Here is a 25772-nt window from a genome sequence, read left to right as displayed (position 1 = left end):
TAAGATGCCATATGAGTAGATACATTCTTGTCCAAATGGGTGTATCTTATTTAGGAAGGAGCATGAGAAAGATGCTTATTGTCCAAAATGTAAAGCCTCTAGGTTCCTCGAAGTGGACTCTGGTGATGGTCAGCCTAAGAAGCAGCTCACGATTCCTGTGAAAATCCTACGCTACCTTCCTTTCATTCCGAGGATCCAACTACTATTCATGACCGAGGAATCCGTGCAACAGATGACCTGGCACAAGAAAGGTGTTCGATACAACCCTGACAAGATGGTGCATCCATCCGATGGTGAGTCATGGAAGAATTTTGATAGGATTCATCGTGACAAGGCTAATGAAGCTCGTAATGTACGTATTGCGCTTGCAACAGATGGGTTCAATCCTTATGGGATGGTGGCCGCCTCGTACTCATGCTGGCCTGTGTTTGTTATCCATCTGAATCTCCCTCCAGGGGTCCTATTTCAACGACAGTCCATATTCGTGTCGTTGATTATTCTAGAGCACCCGGGGAATAAAATGAGTGTTTACATGGAGCCTCTGATTGATGATTTGGTCAAGGCATGGGACGAAGGGGTGTGGACCTATGACCGAGCAACAAAGACAAATTTTAGAATGTATGTTTGGTACTAATTCTCCCTGCATGACTCACTCGCGTATGGCATATTCTGCGGCTGGTGTACTCACGGGAAATTCCCATGTCCAACATGCAAGGCAGCTCTGCAGTTCATTTGGTTGAGGAAGGGTGGTAAGTATTCGTCGTTTGACAAACATCGACAATTCCTGCCCGCTGACCATCCTTTTAGACAAGACGTTAAGAGCTTCACGAAAGGTGTAAAAGTTACAGAAATTGCACCGCCGATCATGACGGGTGCTGCGATTCATGCTCAGATAGACGCTCTCCGAGTCAACGATGGTGGTGGTTTTGTTGGGTACGGTGAGGAACATGCTTGGACTCAGAAGTCTGGGCTGTGGAGGCTCCCTTATATTGATGATATTCTGCTTCCACACAACATTGATGTGACGCATACTGAAAAGAATTGGGGGAGGCACTTTTTGGAACAGTCATGGACATTTCTGATAAGATGAAGGACAACGTAAAGGCAAGAGTGGATCTGGCAATGTTGTACGATAGACCAAGATACGAAATGAGGACTCCTGGACCCGGGAGGAAATGGAAGAAGACACAGGCCGACTTCGTCCTCACGAGGGCCCAGAAGAAAGAAGCACTAGAGTGGATCCAAAAGTTACAATTTCCCGATGGATATGCAGTGAATCTTAGGAGGGATGTGAACTTGACTACTATGTGAATCAACGGGCTAAAGAGTCATGACTACCATATATGGATTGAGCGGCTTCTTCCGGTGATGGTTCAAGGCTACTTACCTGATAATGCTCGTGCTAGCAGAGTGGAGCAATTTTTTCCGTCAGCTTTGTGCTAAGGAGTTATCTCGGGCTATTATTGCGGACATGGAAAAAATGGCTCCCGTGTTGCTCTATAAGTTGGAGAAGATCTTTCCACCAGCCTTCTTCAATCCAATGCAGCATTTGCTTCTGCATCTGCCTTATGAGGCAAGAATGGGAGGGCCTGTGCAGTTCTGTTGGTGCTATCCAGTTGAAACATGCCAGAAGGTTCTTCGAACGAAATGTAAGAATAAATGCAAAATTGAGGCTTCGATTGCTGAGGCATATATTTTGGAGGAGGTGTCAAACTCCACGACTAAATACTATGGTGAGAAGCTTCCCAGCGAGCATAATCCACCTCCTCGTTACAATGCTGGCGATAATAAATCGAATCTCAGCATTTTCCGAGGGCAACTTGGAAGTGCAAGTGATGCGAGGTACAAGACCCTGAACCATGAAGAGTGGAGCCGTATCATGCTTTATTTGTTGACCAACCTTTCTGAGGTGGAGCCGTACATAGGGTAAGTTCTCATTTAACGTGTTCACGATGTTCCACGATTCAGCATCTCATTTAACATCTTCTTGTGTTTGCACTAAGCAGCATCCAACCCCTTGATCATATTTCACACAAGCAATTTCTTCGTCAATTCTGGCGTCGCTCAATTTCTCCGACCCAGAACGAATCGGAGTTTCTTCTTAAAAATGGCGCCGGAAATTCTCAGCCCGATTTCATTTATTATTGCAACAAAAGGTAAACTCCGATTCACATGATCTTTGCTGTAGCTATAGGTTCAAGTCATTTAACGTTTCGAACAATATGACGAACTTTGTCCCTTTCGCTTTCAGGGGCAAACCGATTCGTCCATGAGTGCCGAGTTGAGACAAGTGACTGATGGATTTAGCTATAGGGTTAAGTCATTTAATGTTTATGATGTGAATGGATATCGCTTTCACACAACAGGATACGAGCAAAGTCGGCCCAATCGAAAAACCATTAATACTGGAGTCTTTACGCCAGGCCAAGATGGGGTCGAGTATTATGGAAGACTTGAAGAAATATACGAACTCAAGTTTCCAGGTTCCGTACCACTGACTCCCGTTATTTTCAACTGCCATTGGTTTGATCCTACATTAACCAGGCGGACCCCAAATGTTGGCCTAGTCGAAATTCGTCAGGATTCAAAGTTACCAGGCGACGATGTCTACATTGTGGCTCAACATGCCACACAAGTTTATTATCTCTCATATCCGTGCCAAACCGACAAACATCTTTAGGGTTGGGATGTTGTGTATAGGGTATCGCCACACGGCAAACTTCCTGTCCCAAACAATGAAGACTACAACAATGGCAGAGAGTTCTTTCAAGAAGAAGGACTAGAAGGGAGTTTCGAGATAGACTTAACTGACGTGATGGGAATGGAAGTGGACAATGAAAGGATTGCTGACGAGGAAGCTAGAGACGAGGTTGAAAATGCTCATAACTTAGAATTACTCGAGCGGCTGCGTTTGGGCAGAGACAGTGAAGATGGCATTCCTCCTTCGAATAATGCTGATTACGTCGAGGAGCCTAATAGTGATGATGAGGATTATGATCTAGCTAATCCCGATCAAGATGACTATTTCTAGTACATGTATCAACTGAATTATTTAATTTTATGTATATATATTATTTTATTTTGCTTAATTTGCTATGAACCGAATTGTTTAATTCTATGAACTGGTTTTGCATATTTGTAGATATATTTATTATTTATTTTGCATAATTTGTTAAGTACATATTGTTCATTTTTGCTGATTCGTTTACAATTATTCATTGCAGGTTATTGATTCGAAATGCCAGGCGGGGGCAAGATTGGTTTCCTGAGCGCCTTGTACAGGAGTAGTGGTGGAGAGCAAGAGGCTCCTGAGGGGTCCAGTGCAGCATGGGGGTCCAATGCCTCAGAGGGGTCCAGGAGGCGTTGGGGGACGAGGGCCAGGGAGAACGAGAGGAGGTAAGACAGGTGGTGGAGGCCAGGGGAGGATGAGAAGGAGCAGGAGGGAGAGGACACCTCCAGATTTGACGACGACGGCGGCGGCGGCGGAGGAGGAGGAGCGGGAGCAGGAGCAGGAGGAGCAGGAGGAGCCGAGACAGGAGGAGGAGGACTAGGAGGAGGAGGAGGAGGAGGAGGAGGAGGAGGAGGCAAGAGATACGAGGGCGGTGTGGTTGCGAGGACCGTAGCAACTGCCGCAGCGGCCGATACCTCTTGCGAGACGCCCGATGATTCAACCGGTACCGGACATGTAATACTTTATGTTATGCACAATGGCATTTATTTTTCAATTCATATGTTCAAAATGACAAGACACTAATACTTTATGTTATACACTTTTACAGGTATTGGATGCGCGTGCAGGCGGGTGCCCACAAAAGGAAGCCCAACGGCATCCTGGGAACCCTATGCAGGGAGCTCTTCCGTGGGCTGGTGATGCATGCCGGGATCCTGGAGCCGGCATACACGTGGGACCACTACATCGCCATCCCAGATGCAGAAGATCGGGAAGTGAGGTCCTTCGGCAACAAGGCGAGACGGGTGGTGGGAGAATTCTGTGTAAGTCGTCGCACTATATTGGTGAATAGTAACCATATATTTGAAACTCTTTGAATATTGACTGCAATTATCGAGTCTATATGCAGGATTTCTACAGGTGCGAGCCGGGATATGAGGCCATAGCGGCTCAGGTGGCTGACACAGCATGTCGCAAACTAGTGAAGGACATGCACTACGAGGCGCGTGTTCAGGCCGTAATTACCTACTGCGCCGATGTGGAAAAAAGGAAGGTCGGCAAGGACGTAGCAAGAAATATGTTCCTCACGCGGGAACAATACTTGAGGGTAAATGACGAAATCACTACTCATTTCTTTGAATTTCATTTTCGGAAATGTCATCCACTTTGCTTCCATTACGTGTAGGTGCCTCCGAACTGGTGCGCCAGCAAGGGCGCATGCTGGGAAATGATGGTGGACATGTGGCTTAGCGAGGAGTGGATTCAGCAGCACAACTTATGCCGGGAGCGCCGCTTGTTGATGCAAGGTGCGCCACACCATCAAGGCAGCCGAGGCCTTCCCGAGTACAGGGATGTTTGGGTAAGTCATTACACTTTGTGATACTTTCAAACTCTAAATTCTGCATTCTCACTAATCATTGTATTCGTTCGCTTTGCTTGCAGTCGGAGTCACATGAAGACCAGGAATGCAACGACTTCCAGGCATACTGTATGGCGCACAAGGGCAGGGCGACGTCCGACGTCTCCTACAACCCGGCGGATCCACCTGAGGCGTACAGCAACCCGAGCGTCCACACGCGCATCACTGAGTACACAGAGATGGGAAAGGCGCTCCATGGGGACACATGGGATCCGGCCACCCAGCCCCTTTCTGGAGAAGCCATCATGAGGGCAGGAGGAGGGAAGAAGCACGGCCGTTACTGGATCGCCAACAGCCTTGTCGACACAGCCAGTACGCCAACTCTCTCCCAGCTTCAGGCAAGGACCACCGACTCGACCCCGCCAATACGCCCACGGCCTGAGACTTCAGTGGCCAGCGTGCGTGCAATCCAGATTATTTCTGCTCCATTTGTCGTTCATTGCTTTTAGTTATCTTTTGTTGGCATTGTAACATTTATGTGAAATCTTATAGGCCCGGATGGACGAAGAGACGAAGAGGCGGGAGGAGATCGAGGCGAGGCTGGAGGAGGAGCGGACGCTAAGGCAGGAGCAAGAGCACAGGTGGCAGGAAGAGCGGATGCAGGAGCGGCAGAGGATGGAGTAGGCGCTTCTTGCTGAGCGACAGGATGCGCAACAGCAGATGCAGACCATGTTCTCATACCTCCAAGGCCTTGGCACGACAATCAACTATCAACCGCCGCCAACGATGCCCTGGCCTCCACCACCGCTGCCACCGCTAGGCCTTCCTTCTATCTTTCCTCCATCTGGCGCTACAGGCACTCCTGTGAGTATGATATATAGATTTATTTTGCTTGCACATACATATTCAAATTTTGAGATACCTTATGTCAATATATCATGTGCTATATTTGAAAGAACATCTAGACTCACTTAGTCGTTGGTTGATTAATGACATACGCTTTAATAAGAATGATTAGAAGGTATCACAGCTAATATATACATGAGCTAAGTCAAGGATATGAAAGTTGAAAAGCGGCTATTCATTTAATATTTTATCTTTTCAAATTGAGTTTAGGAATGTCATACTATCAAGAGGGACATGAACTCTTACAATTTTCTCAAGATGTAATTCTATGTCAATTTTTTTTGCAGAATCAATCGATTGGGGGTTCAAATGAGCCTCCGGACGAGCATTCACCGGCACCGGCAGCGTCGCAGTGGCCACCTAGTTGATTTAGAGTTGTTTACGATATTTGTTCTACAGACTTGTTGTTGTTGGACTAGACTTGTTTAATTAGTTGGACTTGTGCTTGTTGAACGTTACACTTATGGCATCGATGTTGGACTTATGCTATTTGTGATATTCGTGCGACGTAGCGTGAGATATTTGTGTTATTATGTGATATTTGTGATGGATGTACCTTATATATACTATATTGCTTGTCTGGAATGTATACATGCTTTCTTTGTGATGATGAATGTGGTTATTACATAAAAAATAGAAAAAATACAAAAAAACAGCAAGCTTTGCCGAGTGTTTTTAGCCTGACACTCGGCAAAGCAACCATTTTTCTATTTATTGAAAAACAGATTTGCCGAGTGTAATTACCTAGCCACTCGGCGAAGTTTGAAACTTCGCTGAGTGCCAGACGTGTGGCACTCGGCAAAGATCCAAACTTCGCCAAGTGCCACGCGTCTGGCACTCGGCGAAGTTTCAAAGTTCGCCGAGTGCTGCAGATCTGGCACTCGGCGAACTTTGGATCTTTGCCGAGTGCCACGAGTCCGGCATTCGGCAAAGTTCGGCCGTTCGGTCCTGTTCGATTGCCGTCCCGTTCCGTCCCGTTTCATTCTTTTTTGCCGAGTGCGGCGTGGCACACGGCAAACGTTTGCCGAGTGCCCGAGAAAAGGCACTCGGCATAGCCGGCTTCGCCGGTAGAAGAAAGGCCGTGTGCGCTTCGCCGAGTGCTACACTCGGCGACTTCTTTGCCGAGTGTTTTCCTGTCTTTACCGAGTGTCTCTGGCACTCGGCAAAGCAGACGAGTCCGGTAGTGAGGGTACCGACATCTTGTAATAGCGAAACCTGCCATGTTTACATTTCTTGGATAAATCAAGAAAATTGATTAAATTCAGAGTCCACCTTATGTTCGCGCTATCGGAGATTGATGATGATGAGAGGCATGAAAAGTGCAGGTGGGCTAATTATCTTGATATCCCTTATACAACCTTGATCAGATTTTTGATTTACCATGCATTTATTCGTCAATAAGCAATGATATCTATCCATCGACCAGCCACATGTTATTTCTGGCAAGAATTTGTCTTATTCAAAAATTTGTACAAAATATCACTTTTTTTGTTATGGTTTGCTCTATTAATAAAAGTTCTTCAAAAATAATTTAAATTTAATAATATTTGCATAATTTTTTTAAATAAAGTGAGTGGTCAAACTTGAGGTTAAAAAGTTTTAGGAATTAAAATTGGGAACGGAGGGAGTATCAGTGATCACAAATCTATCAGCAAACCAACATGTGTACTGTAGATAGTCCCTCATTCATTTCACATCCAGTTCAACATTGTTTTTTTGCAAAACAAAAGTAACGGAATCTTCATTCACCCAATTATTCCCACACACTGCAGCATATAGGTACAACGTAACCGTACAACTTACAAGTACAACACTGGGTATCGTACACCGCATCCGTGGTGATGAGCTACAGCCACAGCTAAAGCTCTTCGTCGTCGATGTCCACCTGCACCACCCTCTTCTTCCTGCCGCTCGCGCTCCCACCGCCGGCGGCGGCAGCGTCAGCCGCCGAAGATGATGGCTTCTTGCGGTAGGCCTCCTCGTAGCGCCTGGCGGCGTAGACGCCGCGGTCGACGAGGCCGCGGACGTTGGGCACCTTGTAGTTCTGCGCCGCGTACACGCCGACGGCGGCGCCGGCCAGGAACGGGAACAGCCGCCGGAGCAAGCAACCCATGGCTTATTCCTTTCTTGCTTTTAGCTCACAACCGAAAATGACGCTGTGTGACTGCCGTGAGTGTTGGCTCCTGCTGCATGCGAGAGCGAGGCTTTAGGGAGTTGGATGCGTGGCAGCAGAGAGCCAGGGACATCGCGCTTATATACTTGCAACAGCTAGCCAGGCTGCTTGCTTTGCTTGAGCTGAATTAATTATTGAAGCATCTGCTTACTCGGTCTCGTTCCGTTTCTTGGACAAGGGTTCAAGAAAGAAGCAGGCAAGTAAGCATCGGATCAACTCGGCCAGGAAGATGGAATTTTCAACAGGTTCTATGCACGGTCTGATGTGATGTGTGTAGACGTGTAGTGGCCATGCTGTCGAGTGCTATATTCTATTTCATCTAAGTTCTAATATACAGATGAAAGTGTTAAACTTTATTAGCAGTGGTGTATCCAAAGAGTGCTAATATGATGGACTAAAATTTAGCTAAGACATAGAAACTGTAGCAAAAATATAAATACTAATAGGTGCTAAAGTTTAGCTCTCAACTTTAGTTTCTCCAATTAAAAAAAAACTTTAGCTCCTCCAAACAAACCTTTACTTTGCACGCAGTAAACTCAGGCGGTTTCCATTATCCAATGGGTCCCTTAAAAGAAAAGTTATACAATGACACGAGGAGATCGCGAGGAGCAACTTCCTCTCCCAGGGTCAACGCTCAACTCAACGGTGACTGCGATCCAGTGCACTGCACAAGGACCTGAATCTCTTTTTGTTCTTTTTTTTCTTTTTCATGCATTCTGCCTTTTCCTTTGAAGTGAATCAGAATCCAAGGACGGACCTGAATCTCGCTGTGGACTAACGAAGCTCCTCACCATGAAGTGATGAAACATCAAGCCTCATCAGTCCACGTCAGATGTATAGACCGCGCGCGAAATATATGCAAATATGTGAGCACCCATCATTATCACCCTTGGATGATGAGTGATTGACAACGTTATGTGAATTTGATGTATCACCTGGCTCGTGATATACAGGCATAGGATGTGACGTGGCGGTCGACGGCATGTGGTGAGGGTCAAGTGAAAGATTTATGCCGATGGATCAAGAGCGGTGAAAGGGTGAATGCGAATAGGCTTGAACTGAGGGACCCGAAGAATCCGGATGAAGTCATGGGTGGTCCATGTGATGCACAGAAGAGCAAGAGTACATAATGTGATGAAAACGGCATCGGCCAAGTCAGGGAGGAAGGCGATGGTAAGTTCGAGTAGGCTGCCCGTGCGGCGGGAACGTGAAAGATTTTGAAGGCGCCTTGGCATTTGGCGGGAGGTCGGATACGTGTCAACATCCGAGTTGACAGGTTTATCGGTTTGGGCCTCAAAACCAAGTGGAGGCAGGTTTGCTGTTTTCCTCAAAACCGTGTGGAGGCAAGTTTGCCATTTTGGGCCTCAAAACCGGGGGTGCGGCCGGGTGGCAGAGACGGAGGGCACGTGGCGTCATCCAAAACTTGCGTCGAGGCGAAACGAAGTCGTGAAGACGGCATGTCTGTCTGAGGTTCCGATAAAAACTGGACGGCTTTACTCCTAGAGGGTATTTGGGGTGTGTGTGCTTAATTTAAGAGTATTTTGGTCATTTGTCAAATGTCTATATGTACGTGGAGGGGTTATGTGGGCAATCCACGCCTAGCTCTTTTCTTCTCTCATTTTGGAGGTCTCTTTTTTGTTTTGAGAGCTAGAGTTTGAGAGAGAGTGAGTAGAACTTTGATTTGATCTTTTTAGCATCTTAGCTCTGTATGTCCTATAGATTGGCTTATAACCGGACCTCGTGAAGTAATCAAAAGATCAAATTCGTGCTCCCGAGAATTTCCCCCCTATTTTCGGAGCTATTTTGGAGTGATTTTTGATTCGCGAGTTTTACTCCATCTTTTCACGAAATTCTTCATGAATATGTTAGTTCTTGATGTCACGCATCCATAGCTTGAGTTTCGCTCGAATCCGCCAAGTTTTGGAGTAATTTTGGATTCAAGATTCGGATTTGGCTCTTGTTCTTCCTCTTTTTTCTCCTGTTCTTTGTTCGAGCGGGGGACGCGAAGGGAGGCAGACGCTCGGTGGCACGCGGCGCTCGCCAGCAGCGTGTGGCCAGCAGGGCGGGGGAGAGCGCGGCCGTGGCGCGGCTGCCAACGGCGACGACCTGCAGCACAAGTGGCGCGCGCCCAGCATGCGGCCCACGCAGGGGCACCAGTGGCCGGCCCATCTCCATCGCCAAGTCTGCAGCGGTTTTTTTATTTTTTATTTTTTGTTTTCATTTTTTACAAAAATATATTTTCGATTTGGAAATTTACAGGAATATACCCCGGCCGCCCCGCTGCTGGGTGGCCGGGACCTGGCCGCCCGGCAGCGGGGCGGCAGGGGCTTTTGTGAAAAAAAAAATTGCGGAGAAAATTACGCAGAGGTCCCTGGGAGCCGGTCGCCCAGCCCTGGCCGCCCGGCTACAGGGCGACCGGATCTCCCACCCTTATATAAGGGTTGGCTGGTCCCCCCACCCCTCATTTGTATCAATAAAATTCCAGAAACCAAGAAAAAAGAGGGAGGGAGGGACAGAGGCGAAACCCTGCCGGATTTTCGAGCCGGCGACTACATGTAACCAAAATTCTTCTACGCTTTACTAATAGATTATGTTGTAATTATTTTTGTTGAAACATTAGATTAGCAATCAATTTAATATCATGATTGTGTGTCCAGATATGTCGAGCAAGCTTTATTTTCAAGTTCATTATGGTGACGGATATATTTCTCATGATGCGTATGGAGTAGATCTATCAGCTTTTCAACGAAGAGAGTGCGGAATAGATAAACCCTTAGACAGGAGTTTTGGTTCCATACGCAAATGGCTTCACGAGATATTCAATGTGAATCCAAAGACTCATTTCCTAACCGTTCAAACTGTGACGAATTGGGGAACTGAAGGGGATTTCTGGGAGTTGATGCTTATAGCAAACACCGAAGAACGGCGGACTTACATGCAAGCAGCTCTTGACCGCGGGTGGCCTCTTGCAATGCTAATTCAGATTCACCAGAAGACAGCCCATTTCGGTGAAGGGTCAACAAGTACATCATCTCATATGAATCAAACAGTGGAACAAGAAAATGAAGATCAAAACATGCATGTCACAGAACCTGAGCCGCAAGGTATGGCTGATCAGGTAGGAGAAAAAGAAGATCAGAACGTGCATGTCATTCAACCTGAGCCGCAAGGTTTAGCTGATGAGGAGGAGCAGATACCTGGAATAGTGGAAGCTGTACAGAATGAAAACCAAGAGGCTCGAATGATGGAAGAACGTGGGGACTCATCAGATGATGAGGACTACCCGTTGCTAGGTGAATGGCGAGACAAGGGTTTTGGAAATCCAGTGATACAAGATATTAGGAGTAATGAGTACAAATACAGAGAGAATGAGGTTGTGCAGGGGGCAAAGTATCCTAGCATTGAAGCTGTGAAAGATGCTGTGAAGCTTTGGGCTATATCGTTGAGGAAGAAATTCAGAGTTGTGAAGTCTAGCAGCAAAGAATATGAGGTGAAGTGTGTCAATGGCGATTGTACATGGCTAGTACATACCTACAAGGGCAAGTACAAGACACACTGGGAGTGTTCAATTATTACACCACATACATGTAGATTAACTACAGTTGCGCAAACTCAGCGTAACATTACATCCACTTTCGTGGCCAAGAAGATGTATGGGGTGATTCTGGACAAAATTGATTATGAGCCAAAATTGATAATTAGGGACATCGACGACCGTTTTCAATACAAAATCAGCTATGCAAAGGCTTGGCGGGCAAAACAAAAGGTGTTTGAGATGAGATTCGGCACATATGAGGCATCATATGATAACCTGACTCACATGCTGTTAGCAATTGTGCAGAGAAATCCTGGAAGCGCGGCTGATACCTACATTGTACCGAGTTTAGATGGGGGGCCTGGGTTTCTGCTTCGTGCTTTCGTCTGCCTTGGTACATGTGTGAGGGCATTTATGTATTGTCTTCCTGTTCTATGTATTGACGGCACATTCTTGACAGGAAGATATAAGGGGACAATAATGACAGCGATTGGAGTTGATTGCAACAAGCAGGTGGTTCCCACCGCCTTTTCTTTTGTTGAGAATGAGAACACAGAGAATCGGTACTAGTTTCTTGAATGTGTGAAGATTCACATTGTTACTGGAAGGCCTGATGTTTGGCTTATCAGTGACAGACATGCTGGTCTTCTAGCAGCAATAAGGCAACTACATGAAGGAAGTCGAGGACAGCCTCCTCTATGGCCAGATGTTGTGAGTAGGTGGTGCAAACTTTTGTGAGCGCTTGAAGAATAAGGAACTTATGAATTTGTTCAAGAGATTGTGCACTCAGAATCAGCAGTGGAAGTTTGATGCATTGTGGCAGGTGCTAGATAACATGTGCGCCGAGCTGCTAAAGGAACAGGCCTCAACCTCCAGCCGGAGACGTTCCGGCGGTGGACCTTTCACACATTGTGGTACAAAGATAGAATTTGTGTGCCCCAGAAGGGAGATTTCAGGCAAATAATCATGGATGAAGCCCACAACTCAGCCTACTCTATTCACCCAGGATCCACCAAGATGTATATGGACTTAAAACAGAAATATTGGTGGAATGGGATGAAGGCAGACATTGCACGATTTGTCGCCCATTGCGATACTTGTCAGAGAATCAAAGCTGAACACCAGAAGCCGGCAGGATTGTTGCAGCCCCTACCCATTCCGGTTTGGAAATGGGATGAAATAGGGATGGATTTTGTGGTAGGACTGCCCAGAACCCAGAAAGGACACGATTCCATATGGGTAATAGTGGACCGACTCACTAAAGCGGCTCACTTCATACCCGTACGTACCAACTACGGCGGAGAGAAGCTAGCCAAGCTTTACGTGGAGAATATAGTGAAGCTGCATGGTGTGCCCAGCCGAATTGTTTCCGACAGAGGGACCCAGTTCACCTCTAGATTTTGGAAAAGTTTGCATAAAGCTATGGGCACCAAGCTAGACTTTAGCTCCGCTTATCACCCGCAGACAGATGGTCAGACAGAAAGGGTGAATCAGATTATGGAAGATATGCTGAGGGCGTGTGTCCTCACTTATGGCAAAGATTGGGAACAAAGCTTACCCTATGCCGAGTTCTCATACAACAACGGGTATCAAGCAAGTTTGGGCATGTCGCCGTTCGAAGCTCTCTACGGAAGAAAATGCAGGACCCCTCTGATGTGGTCAGAAGTGGGAGAACGTGCTCTAGTCGGACCCGCACTCATAAAGCAAGCAGAAGAAAGAGTTGCCGAGATTAGAGAAAAGCTGAAAGCAGCCCAGTCCCGACAGAAAAGCTACGCAGACAAGAAAAGACGGGAGATAAGTTTCAGTCCAGGGGATTTTGTGTATCTCAAGGTTTCACCCATTCGAGGAACCCGAAGATTTCAGGTACAAGGAAAATTGGCCCCTCGGTACATTGGACCATACCGAGTTCTGAAGAAAGTTGGAGCAGTAGCATACCGTTTGGAACTGCCAGAAGAAATGTCGGATATACATCCAGTGTTCCACGTCTCGCAGCTAAGAAGATGTTTGAGAGTACCCGAGGCAGAGCATGTGCCAGTAGAATCAATAGATCTACAGCCAGACCTACGTTATCAAGAAGTACCGGTCAAGATTCTCGACACTGTCACCAGAAGGACCAGAAACTCCGAAGTACGGATATGTAGAGTTCAGTGGAGCAGACACGGAGTGGAAGAAGCTACCTGGGAACGCGAAGACGCTCTAAAGAAGGAGTTTCCCCACCTGTTTAGGAACCAGCCGAATCTCGAGGACGAGATTCATTTTAAGTGGGGTAGGTTTGTAACATCCCGAAAACTCACCAAAAATAAATTATGCGCTAAAGTTGTTTTTGTCGTTGAGCTCGACTCAAACCCTGAACCCTAATCCCCAGAGCCTCTCCCGAACAACCCGACACCCGACTTCAATCCACGTCCCATCTCCTTCAATGCGACGCGTCGTGACCGGCCGCCGCGAATCCCGCCCCTTTTTCCCCTCTCTCCTTTTCCCTCTTCCCCTCCGACCGCGTACCCCACCTCCCGCGGCCGCACGCCACGCGTGGCCGACCGCGGCCGCGGTCGCCGCTGGCGCGCACCGCCCCTCCCCCTCCTTTTTCCTTTCTCTCCCTCCCTTTTTCCCATTTCCTTTCTCTTTAATTCTTTTTCCTATTTTTCTCATTTCTTTTCCCCTTTTCTCTTTTTCCTTTTTCTTTTCTCTCCCTTCCCTCTCTCCTCTCCTTCTTCCCCGTCGCGCCTGCCCCGCGCCACCCCCCTCACGCCCTTCCTCCCAGCTCCGGCCCGCCTGCCCGCGCGCGCGCCTCGCCTCTCTCCCGCACGCGCGCCCCGCTCCCGGCTGCGCACGCGCGAACGCGCCAAGCCGCCCTGAGCCGCGCCCTGTCCCAACCCCGCCTGCCGCGCACACCGGGCACCGCCGCTGCCCGCGCCGCGGCACTCGCGCACGACGCCAGGACGCGACGCGCGCACGCGTGTGCACGCACACGAGCCTGACGCGGCACGCCGCGCCGCACGCCGCTGGGCGCCCTGCCGAGCCACGTGCGCGTGCCCGTGCCGCTCGCCGCTGCCATACCCTGTGCCGCACTGCCCGCCGGCCTGCGCTAGCGCCACTCCCCTGAGCCGCTCGCTGCCTCGGCGCGCGCACACCCGCGTGGCCCAGGCGCTCGCTGGCCGCCCCGGCCCCGCTCGCCGCTGAGCCACGTGCTCGCCTGACCCTGGCGCGTCGCTCGCCGCTGCCTCGCTCCGAGCGGCACTGCTCGCCACCTCGCCGCTTGCGCCACGCCCTGTGCTCACCGCTGCCGCTCAAGTCCCGTCGCCCTACACCGCCACGCCGCCCTCGGCGCGGGAGCCGCCCCACAACGGCCGCTAGCGGCCGGGACGCCATTAATGGCCGCCCGCGGACCTCGCTGAGCCGGCCACCCACCTCCACCGCGCCACCGCCTTAGCGCCGCTATAAAAGAGACCCTGAGCCCCCGGCCATCCCCGCAACCACCTCCGCCGCCTCCAGCCGCTCCTCCCTAGCGCTAGCGCCGCCGTCACACACCACCAGAGCCGCCGCCGCCCGCTCCCGTCGCCCCGCTCCCTCGCCGCGCCCCGAGCCGAGGTGAGCTGGGGAATCGAACCCCACGCCCCCTAGCTCCTTTTCCCCCCACCCCCCGGCCGCCGCCGTGGCCCTGGACGGCCGGATTGGCCGCCGCCGGCGACCCCAGACACCTCCCCTGTTTCCCAGCGTGGGAGGGAGGAAGGGGATGGCAATTTTGCCAAAAACCCCTCCCCCTTTCTTTATTTCTTAAAGAAACCTTCCACCCTTTTGTCTTATTGCAGAAACACCCCCACCTTTAATATATTTGCGAATAAACCCTCCTCCAATATAAACTTAATCTCAAGTATACCCCTGACCTCTCCAGAATAACCCAAAAGCTTCCAAAAATTACAAGCAGACCCCTGCCTACCCAGGATTATTTACAACCAGGCCCCTGGCCCCTTAACTAACCCTCGAACCTTTACAAAACCTATTATTTCATGCGCCTAAACAACTCCGATTGACCCCAAACTCTACCATGTCACTTCTATTATAGTTTCGGGCCGCGCTATTAAGAAACCACTCAAAAATGCCACTTCTATCTCCATATTTTATGTGTTTCCGATTCGGGCTCAACGATAGAATCTTTGTATTGATTGGATGCCTGTTTGTGTGTGCTGTAGACCGCGGAGTGAATGAAGGAGAGCCCGTCAACGAGCAGTTCTGTGAGCAGGAGAACGAGGACCAGTTCCGCGACCCCGAGCCCGAAGGACAGGACTTCCCCGAAGGCTACGAAGACGGCAAGTTCAATCCCATCCTTTGATGCATGTTTCTGTCCTAGTTTATATAAACACAACCCAATGGCCTGTTTTATAAACTGCATATGTTTTACTTGCATGAAAACACGGTTGGATAGCCACCCCTTGATTTGTGGCGACCATCCCTTGACCACCTAGATTAATGTCTGATTTTGTTTGGACGTTAATCGATATTAGAATGCTTAGGACTTTACTCATAATACTATTTGATTTTATAAAGAAAATGTGTGCGTGTGGGAAGGGATAAAATGTGGATTTTCGAAAAGATGAGTATGGGCGAGATGGACGGCATTTCTGTGCGATTTGCCGATTGGTGTGCTTATGCCTGAGTGGCAGGGCAAAGAAGGGAGATATCCATCTTGTCGCGTCTAAGGACCGAGTTGGTGTGTCATCTCACCTAACTCCACTATCGTGCAAACCACTCGACCGTTGAATGGGCAACGGCGTAGCATAAATCCCACTAGTTGGTGTGGTAGCCATCAGGAGAGCTGAGAGCAACGGGTGACTAAGGAAAAGGGATAAGCCCCGAGTGACTTATGCCCGGTTATACCTAAGTGAACGGTCAATGACCCCTTGGTGCAGCCCGTGATGGCTAGTCAGGCTTAGCTATGGTGGGTAATGGCTATGATGGGATCTACACCGACACGACGGTGCACGAGTTGTGGTATCCTACTTGTGGGTAAAGTTGCACACCTCTGCAGAGTTAAGAATCTATTCGAATAGTCCGTGCCCACGGTATTGGGCGAGTTACGGTGTGGTCACATAACTAGTGTTTCTTTGGGATGGGCTGGTGTGAGTTGTTTTGGAATTGTGTCCGGCAGATGTGCCGTGTGCTACGACGGACGGGGAGTCCGGTAGCAGTTTAAAAATTGGAAACTCTGTGTTACTTCTGGAATTGATTTTCATAAAGGTCTTCTTTAAAACAAACCCTTGCATAAAATATAGTTTTTCTGCAAATTAAACCATAACCTTATCCTTGATTTACCAAGGCATGTTATTCTGATTTAACCCCTCCGTGGGTGTGGTTGGACTTGCTGAGTACGTTTGTACTCACCCCACTCTTACTTTTTACAGAAGAAGATCCAGACTTCGTGCCAGACGACGCCGAGTAGGGTTACCGTTCTACACCCAACCTTGCCTGTGGTACCGGCCCTGTCGAGATGCCTCCGCTGTCGCAGTACTCTGAGCCCGTAGTAGACCCTATGTGGTTTGCAGTCTGGTGTTATGTTGTAGCTTGGTTAATAATTATCATCATCTGTATCGAGTGTCCTCCAAGGTTTGTACGGTTTTGAACCATCTGATGTAATAAATGTGGCATCAGCCTCCTGGGACTGGTGCTTTGTATCACGTTTAAGTCTTCTCTTATGAGGGGACGCTTCAGGTGGTATCAGAGCCGTAGGTTGGCCGTAGGACGTGACCCTAGGAGCGAAACCCGTTTTTAGACCCTTTACCTTAGGACCTTTTCTATCCTTAATCCTTTCCTCACACAAACACTTACCTTTGGTTCTTGCCCTGTTCCAGATGGCTGACAATGGATGGATCGGCGGAATCTGTTTCGCAGAGCCCGGCCTTCCTAAGTTGTTGATACTCAGCCTGGAACGCATTGGAGTTGTGGATCCGCCAGAGTTTCTTTACCGGGAGTACGACTCCAAGGGCACTCTTCGGTGTGACCTAATGATCTTCATAGCAAGGAGCACCCGCTACCCTGATGTGGACCCTTGGTTCATCTCCACCACTGGATTCCGTTTCCCGGACACCTATCGGAAAGCCGCCCGTAAAGCCCTGCGACGGCTCCGAATGATCTACAAACATCACCTTCAGCGGACTCCTATGGGATTCTTCCCGCCAACTGAAGGAAAGAGGACGCACCTGGATCGCCCGAATGAGAGGACTCGGGAGGGAAGAAGAAGATCTGGAAGACACTGTATCCCACCTGTCCATCTACCTCACCGGCCTGGATGAGCTCTATCGCGAGCAAGCAGCACAACTGAAACAGCAGGTCCACAGAGCAGAAAAAGCAACCCAGGAGATGGAGGAACAACGGTCGAGGACTTTCCACGCCGAGTATACCCTGGCTGCTCTCCAAGTCCAAATGGATGAAAAAGAGGCAGAATTGGAGGAGCAGCGGACAAGGGCCGCACGTGCCGAGAACTCGCTGGCCGCTCTCCAAGCTCAGATGCGGAGGTACGAGGCTCGCTGGGGAATAGGTGGATGGATAGAGGAAGACGAAGAAGAGGAAGAACCCATGGAAACCCATTGGGACGTTGGCACTCAGACTGAAGAAGAAGAAGAACCCGAAGAAACCCACTGGGATAAAGGAACTCAGACCGAGGATGATGTGATGGATCAGCACCTTCCACTGAAGAAGCGCTCCTTTAGAATTGAGGAAGAATCCCCATGATAGGAGTAGTCTCTAAGCTAGAACCCTTGCTCTAATAATCATGTACCCATGAAGTTGTACCCCATCGTGATGCCATAAATAAAAACCATCTACCCCTTTGTGTACCGCAAATATTTGTGCAAGTTTTTCACTCTATCTTTATTTTCAGATGGCTGAGGAAGGATGGACCCAGGGCGACTGCCAAGCTGCACCTGGCTTTCCCAGCCTGTTGATCAACGCCCTGGAAAGCCTTGGCGTTACGGAACGCCCAAGGTACTACAGCAGAGAGTACGAGCATCATGGCACCCTCCGCTGCAGGGTGATCATTGTCATCGCCGGAAGTGAGCGCCACCCCAACATCCAGTCGTGGCGAGTGACCGCTACGGGATTCAGGCACCAAGACACCTATCCCTTGGCCGTCAGAAAGGCACTTCGGTACCTATGCCGGATTTTCGAAGAACACCTTGCACCCACGCCAATGAGGTTCTTTCCGCCGGCCATCAGGACCCCTGTTTGGGAAGCCCGCATGAGAAGCCTGGAACGGCGCCGCCATGAAGTAGACCCTTTGTACCAAGTGGCTAACTATCTGGCCGCTTTGGACCAACTCTTCGATGAGCAGGCCCACCTGCTGAGGGAGCAGACCAATCGTGCCGAGCAAGCTGAACTCGCGGTGAGGCTCCAACAGGTCCGAGCAGCCCAAGCCGAGGCAAGAGCCGCAGCCGCGATCAGCAGCGAAGCAGTGGCACAGGAGAGCCTCAGACAGGCCCGAGACCGGCGCATGCAAGAATGGACCAGGAGTGGGACCCCAGTTCCGGCCATCGGAGAAGATCATGTTCTACTTGGGACACCCGTCATAGGATGGGGAACGCTCTTTGGAAGCCCTCGAGCTCCACCCGAGAACCCCGAAGGGTCTACTGCTGTCAGAGAAAGAGAAGTTGCTGCTCAGCCCCAAGAGAACGGGAACCCGGAGGACGACGAGCCGTTTGTTTCCCCGGAAGCACGTACCACCCCAGAAGAAGACTCGCCACGCGAGTAGAACGTCCAACCCTACCCTGTAGTTGTACCCTTCTAGCCCTTTCGGTTTAAGTTGTACCCTTAGTTTGAACCTGTACCCGGACGTGTAGTACGCGTTCTAGTCGTGTCCCCGTGTTGTACCCTGCCTCGCTTTATTGAAGGTTGCTTGTTTGCCTTGTTGTGTGCTTGTTGTGTGTGTGCCTTTCGGCAGAAGGTCAATTCTGCCTTTTCAAAGCTAAGAATTAAATAACTTAAACATCACCTAATTCCAAGCTCACAAAAACCCTACCAAATCTGCAGATGGTTTCCCGAAGCGTCACGAGGGCCTCCCGTGTCAGGGACCCTGCAGCTGCTGACGCAGGAGTGCGCCTTAACGGGCAAAACCACCCTCAGGAAGAACAAGAAGTGAGTCAGGGCAGAGGAGAAAATCAGGATGCACAGCTACCACCACCACCACCCTTCGTGGACCTGGCACAAGTGATCCATAACCAGACTCTCATACTGGAGACACTGGCCAATGCTCTAATGAACAGGCAGCCACGAGAGCAGACCTTCAACGACAAGCTAACAGCTTTTCTGAGGGCCAAGCCACCCACTTTTGCCGGATCCAGCAACCCCTTGGACGCAGATGACTGGCTCCGCGTGATCCAGAGGAAGCTCGAGCCGTTTGGGTGCCAAGATCGGGATAAAGTCCTCCTGGCAGCACATCAACTCACCGGGACTGCCTTAGCCTGGTGGGAAAATTACTGCGCTGCTGCCAGAGATGCCTCCACCATCACCTGGAATGAATTCGTGAGAGAGTTCCGCCGCTATCACATCCCCTCAGCTACCATGAAGCGCAAGGCAGATGAATTCCGCGCACTTCAGCAGGGGAATATGACGGTAGAAGAGTATACACACCAGTTTATGGAATTGGCTCGCTGTGCACCAGAAGAAGTGAACGACGACGAGAAGAAGCAGGATATGTTCAAGAAAGGACTAAATCCAGAACTTAGGACCCTGCTCACCCCTCAAATCTATCCTGACTTCAACACCCTGATGAACAAGGCAATCCTCACTGAGAAGGCCAAGAGTGATGAAAGAAAGGATAACAAGCGCAAGTTCCTGGAGAGTAAGGCCCGCCAGCAGGATCGTTCCCAGAAGGCCAGAAGCTTCAGTTACAATGCACCAAGGTCCCAAGCCCCAATGCAGTACAGAACTCAGTCGCAAGCAACAGGACCACGTGCCCCTAACACACAGCCCAGAAGCCAGAACACCATGAGGGCCTCACAGAATAATGCGAGCCAGGTCACCAATAACAACAGCAATGTGAAGGCCTGTTTCAATTGCCGTGAGACAGGTCACTTCATCGCCGACTGTCCCTATGCCAAGAACAAGCCTGCTACTTCAGCTTTCTCCAATACAGTGAACGGACCTAAGCAAGTTCTGACCGGTGCCAACCGAGTGCCCCTCCGTGGCAACAGCAACAACAACAACAACCAGCAGAGGCAACCCCAGCAGTCTTTTGGACGAGCCCGCGTCAACCACATCGACGCACAGGAAGCTCAAGGAGCCCAGGGCGTTGTACTCGGTGAGTACCTAGTTAGCTCAACTCTTGCAACAGTACTGTTCGATTCTGGAGCATCACACTCATTCATATCCTCAAGTTTTGTGGAGAAACATAAAATACCTACAGTACTACTAAAAACACCCCTATTAACCCGGACGCCCGGAGGAGACATCAGGTGTCAACTGGGTTGTCTACGGGTAAGGATCAATTTAAGTGGGGTAGAGTTTTTAGCAGACCTAGTAGTACTTAAGTCAGAAGGGATAGATGTGATCCTCGGAATGGACTGGCTGAGCAAACACAATGGCCTCATAGGTTGTACGGACAAGGTAGTCCACCTAACAAACCCAGAGGGAGTCCGAGTGACCTGTCACACCCGGGAAAGTGGAGCAAACCCGATGGTGTTTAGCATGGAAGCCAAGTCCTTGGAAGAAGTCCCAGTAGTGAGTGAGTACCCCGATGTCTTTCCTGAAGAACTTCCCGGTATGCCACCAGATAGGGACATAGAATTTGTCATTGATCTTGTTCCTGGAACCGCCCCCATAGCCAAGAGACCTTATAGGATGGCAGCCTCTGAGTTGGCAGAGTTAAAGAAACAACTAGAGGAGTTACAACGGATTGGCTTCATCAGGCCAAGTTCGTCGCCTTGGGGAGCCCCGGTTCTGTTTGTCAAAAAGAAGGATGGAAGTATGAGGTTGTGCGTTGATTACCGGGCACTGAACGAAGTTACTATCAAGAACAAGTATCCTCTCCCCAGGATCGATGACCTTTTCGACCAGTTAAAAGGAGCCAAATACTTTTCCAAGATTGACCTGAGGTCCGGTTATTTTCAGCTCAAGATCAGGGAGAGCGACATCCCGAAAACAGCTTTTGTCACCCGGTATGGTCAGTTTGAGTTTACGGTGATGTCTTTTGGACTGACAAATGCACCTGCCTATTTCATGAACCTCATGAATAAAGTGTTTATGGACGAGTTAGATAAGTTTGTCGTAGTCTTCATTGACGACATACTTGTTTACTCGAAGAGTATTCAGGAGCACGAGCAACACCTGAGGGTAGTTCTGGAAAAATTGAGAGTGCATAGGCTATACGCCAAATTTAGCAAGTGTGAGTTCTGGCTGGAGAAAGTAGCTTTCCTTGGTCACATTCTGACCGCAGAAGGAGTAGCAGTGGATCCCGAGAAGGTCGAAGCAGTCTCCAACTGGCAGCAACCAACCAATGTCAGTGAGATCAGGAGTTTTCTCGGATTAGCTGGGTACTATCGGAGATTTATTGAGGGATTTTCTAAGATAGCCCGGCCCATGACAGAGCTGCTCAAGAAAGAGAAGAAGTTCACCTGGACGGAGTCGTGTGAAAGAAGTTTCCAGGAGTTGAAGCGAAGATTGACGACAGCCCCAGTGCTAACCCTGCCGGATATTCATCGGGATTTTGTCATCTATTGTGATGCGTCCCGACAAGGATTGGGTTGTGTGCTGATGCAAGATGGGAAAGTCGTTGCATATGCTTCCCGTCAGCTCAGGACTCATGAGCAAAATTACCCGACTCATGATTTGGAGCTTGCAGCCGTAGTGCACGCACTTAAGATCTGGAGGCACTATTTGATTGGAAATAAGTGCGAAATCTTTACCGATCATAAAAGTCTAAAGTATATCTTCACCCAACCAGACCTAAACCTGAGGCAGAGAAGATGGCTGGAATTAGTCAAAGATTATAATTTGGAAATTCATTATCACCCAGGTAAAGCCAATGTAGTAGCCGATGCCCTAAGTCGGAAATCCTACGGGCCCAAGAATGACCATTTACGAGAGGAAATGGCACGATTAAATGTGCACATTGTCCCTCGAGGTTCCAGCCAAGTGCTGAACGTTCAATCCACTCTAGAAGAACGAATCAGGAAAGCCCAGAGAGCGGACAAGGGACTGATGGAAATCCGGAAGCAAACCGGAGAAAATAAGGCACCAGACTTTAGAGTGGATAATAGGGGAACATTGTGGTACAAAGATAGAATTTGTGTGCCCCAGAAGGGAGATTTCAGGCAAATAATCATGGATGAAGCCCACAACTCAGCCTACTCTATTCACCCAGGATCCACCAAGATGTATATGGACTTAAAACAGAAATATTGGTGGAATGGGATGAAGGCAGACATTGCACGATTTGTCGCCCATTGCGATACTTGTCAGAGAATCAAAGCTGAACACCAGAAGCCGGCAGGATTATTGCAGCCCCTACCCATTCCGGTTTGGAAATGGGATGAAATAGGGATGGATTTTGTGGTAGGACTGCCCAGAACCCAGAAAGGACACGATTCCATATGGGTAATAGTGGACCGACTCACTAAAGCGGCTCACTTCATACCCGTACGTACCAACTACGGCGGAGAGAAGCTAGCCAAGCTTTACGTGGAGAATATAGTGAAGCTGCATGGTGTGCCCAGCCGAATTGTTTCCGACAGAGGGACCCAGTTCACCTCTAGATTTTGGAAAAGTTTGCATAAAGCTATGGGCACCAAGCTAGACTTTAGCTCCGCTTATCACCCGCAGACAGATGGTCAGACAGAAAGGGTGAATCAGATTATGGAAGATATGCTGAGGGCGTGTGTCCTCACTTATGGCAAAGATTGGGAACAAAGCTTACCCTATGCCGAGTTCTCATACAACAACGGGTATCAAGCAAGTTTGGGCATGTCGCCGTTCGAAGCTCTCTACGGAAGAAAATGCAGGACCCCTCTGATGTGGTCAGAAGTGGGAGAACGTGCTCTAGTCGGACCCGCACTCATAAAGCAAGCAGAAGAAAGAGTTGCCGAGATTAGAGAAAAGCTGAAAGCAGCCCAGTCCCGACAGAAAAGCTACGCAGACAAGAAAAGACGGGAGATAAGTTTCAGTCCAGGGGATTTTGTGTATCTCAAGGTTTCACCCATTCGAGGAACCCGAAGATTTCAGGTACAAGGAAAATTGGCCCCTCGGTACATTGGACCATACCGAGTTCTGAAGAAAGTTGGAGCAGTAGCATACCGTTTGGAACTGCCAGAAGAAATGTCGGATATACATCCAGTGTTCCACGTCTCGCAGCTAAGAAGATGTTTGAGAGTACCCGAGGCAGAGCATGTGCCAGTAGAATCAATAGATCTACAGCCAGACCTACGTTATCAAGAAGTACCGGTCAAGATTCTCGACACTGTCACCAGAAGGACCAGAAACTCCGAAGTACGGATATGTAGAGTTCAGTGGAGCAGACACGGAGTGGAAGAAGCTACCTGGGAACGCGAAGACGCTCTAAAGAAGGAGTTTCCCCACCTGTTTAGGAACCAGCCGAATCTCGAGGACGAGATTCATTTTAAGTGGGGTAGGTTTGTAACATCCCGAAAACTCACCAAAAATAAATTATGCGCTAAAGTTGTTTTTGTCGTTGAGCTCGACTCAAACCCTGAACCCTAATCCCCAGAGCCTCTCCCGAACAACCCGACACCCGACTTCAATCCACGTCCCATCTCCTTCAATGCGACGCGTCGTGACCGGCCGCCGCGAATCCCGCCCCTTTTTCCCCTCTCTCCTTTTCCCTCTTCCCCTCCGACCGCGTACCCCACCTCCCGCGGCCGCACGCCACGCGTGGCCGACCGCGGCCGCGGTCGCCGCTGGCGCGCACCGCCCCTCCCCCTCCTTTTTCCTTTCTCTCCCTCCCTTTTTCCCATTTCCTTTCTCTTTAATTCTTTTTCCTATTTTTCTCATTTCTTTTCCCCTTTTCTCTTTTTCCTTTTTCTTTTCTCTCCCTTCCCTCTCTCCTCTCCTTCTTCCCCGTCGCGCCTGCCCCGCGCCACCCCCCTCACGCCCTTCCTCCCAGCTCCGGCCCGCCTGCCCGCGCGCGCGCCTCGCCTCTCTCCCGCACGCGCGCCCCGCTCCCGGCTGCGCACGCGCGAACGCGCCAAGCCGCCCTGAGCCGCGCCCTGTCCCAACCCCGCCTGCCGCGCACACCGGGCACCGCCGCTGCCCGCGCCGCGGCACTCGCGCACGACGCCAGGACGCGACGCGCGCACGCGTGTGCACGCACACGAGCCTGACGCGGCACGCCGCGCCGCACGCCGCTGGGCGCCCTGCCGAGCCACGTGCGCGTGCCCGTGCCGCTCGCCGCTGCCATACCCTGTGCCGCACTGCCCGCCGGCCTGCGCTAGCGCCACTCCCCTGAGCCGCTCGCTGCCTCGGCGCGCGCACACCCGCGTGGCCCAGGCGCTCGCTGGCCGCCCCGGCCCCGCTCGCCGCTGAGCCACGTGCTCGCCTGACCCTGGCGCGTCGCTCGCCGCTGCCTCGCTCCGAGCGGCACTGCTCGCCACCTCGCCGCTTGCGCCACGCCCTGTGCTCACCGCTGCCGCTCAAGTCCCGTCGCCCTACACCGCCACGCCGCCCTCGGCGCGGGAGCCGCCCCACAACGGCCGCTAGCGGCCGGGACGCCATTAATGGCCGCCCGCGGACCTCGCTGAGCCGGCCACCCACCTCCACCGCGCCACCGCCTTAGCGCCGCTATAAAAGAGACCCTGAGCCCCCGGCCATCCCCGCAACCACCTCCGCCGCCTCCAGCCGCTCCTCCCTAGCGCTAGCGCCGCCGTCACACACCACCAGAGCCGCCGCCGCCCGCTCCCGTCGCCCCGCTCCCTCGCCGCGCCCCGAGCCGAGGTGAGCTGGGGAATCGAACCCCACGCCCCCTAGCTCCTTTTCCCCCCACCCCCCGGCCGCCGCCGTGGCCCTGGACGGCCGGATTGGCCGCCGCCGGCGACCCCAGACACCTCCCCTGTTTCCCAGCGTGGGAGGGAGGAAGGGGATGGCAATTTTGCCAAAAACCCCTCCCCCTTTCTTTATTTCTTAAAGAAACCTTCCACCCTTTTGTCTTATTGCAGAAACACCCCCACCTTTAATATATTTGCGAATAAACCCTCCTCCAATATAAACTTAATCTCAAGTATACCCCTGACCTCTCCAGAATAACCCAAAAGCTTCCAAAAATTACAAGCAGACCCCTGCCTACCCAGGATTATTTACAACCAGGCCCCTGGCCCCTTAACTAACCCTCGAACCTTTACAAAACCTATTATTTCATGCGCCTAAACAACTCCGATTGACCCCAAACTCTACCATGTCACTTCTATTATAGTTTCGGGCCGCGCTATTAAGAAACCACTCAAAAATGCCACTTCTATCTCCATATTTTATGTGTTTCCGATTCGGGCTCAACGATAGAATCTTTGTATTGATTGGATGCCTGTTTGTGTGTGCTGTAGACCGCGGAGTGAACGAAGGAGAGCCCGTCAACGAGCAGTTCTGTGAGCAGGAGAACGAGGACCAGTTCCGCGACCCCGAGCCCGAAGGACAGGAC

At 50.4% G+C, this 25772-nt stretch overlaps 2 protein-coding genes and 1 long non-coding RNA gene across 3 annotated transcripts; 2 read left to right on the top strand and 1 right to left on the bottom strand.

The window, feature by feature from the left end:
• The first annotated feature begins 4409 nt into the window (after positions 1-4409).
• LOC120713176 lies at positions 4410-5228 on the top strand. Its single transcript, XM_039999183.1, has 3 exons — positions 4410-4529; positions 4613-5002; positions 5082-5228. Exons 1-3 carry the CDS (start codon positions 4410-4412, stop codon positions 5211-5213), a joined length of 642 nt encoding a protein of 213 aa, XP_039855117.1. The 3' UTR covers positions 5214-5228.
• A 64-nt stretch (positions 5229-5292) lies between these two features.
• On the top strand, positions 5293-5965 carry LOC120713875. Its single transcript, XR_005691308.1, has 2 exons — positions 5293-5393; positions 5723-5965. It is a non-coding gene; the product is annotated as an uncharacterized LOC120713875 (long non-coding RNA).
• A 1146-nt stretch (positions 5966-7111) lies between these two features.
• On the bottom strand, positions 7112-7646 carry LOC120713874. Its single transcript, XM_039999845.1, has one exon. The coding sequence runs from the start codon at positions 7546-7548 to the stop codon at positions 7294-7296; it is 255 nt and encodes an 84-aa protein (XP_039855779.1). The 5' UTR covers positions 7549-7646; the 3' UTR covers positions 7112-7293.
• Between the last annotated feature and the right edge of the window lie 18126 nt (positions 7647-25772).

This window comes from Panicum virgatum, chromosome 6K, assembly GCF_016808335.1.
Source record: "Panicum virgatum strain AP13 chromosome 6K, P.virgatum_v5, whole genome shotgun sequence".
NCBI lineage: Eukaryota > Viridiplantae > Streptophyta > Magnoliopsida > Poales > Poaceae > Panicum > Panicum virgatum.
Note: the sequence above shows the minus strand (reverse complement) of the source record. Positions and strands in the feature narration are given on the sequence as shown.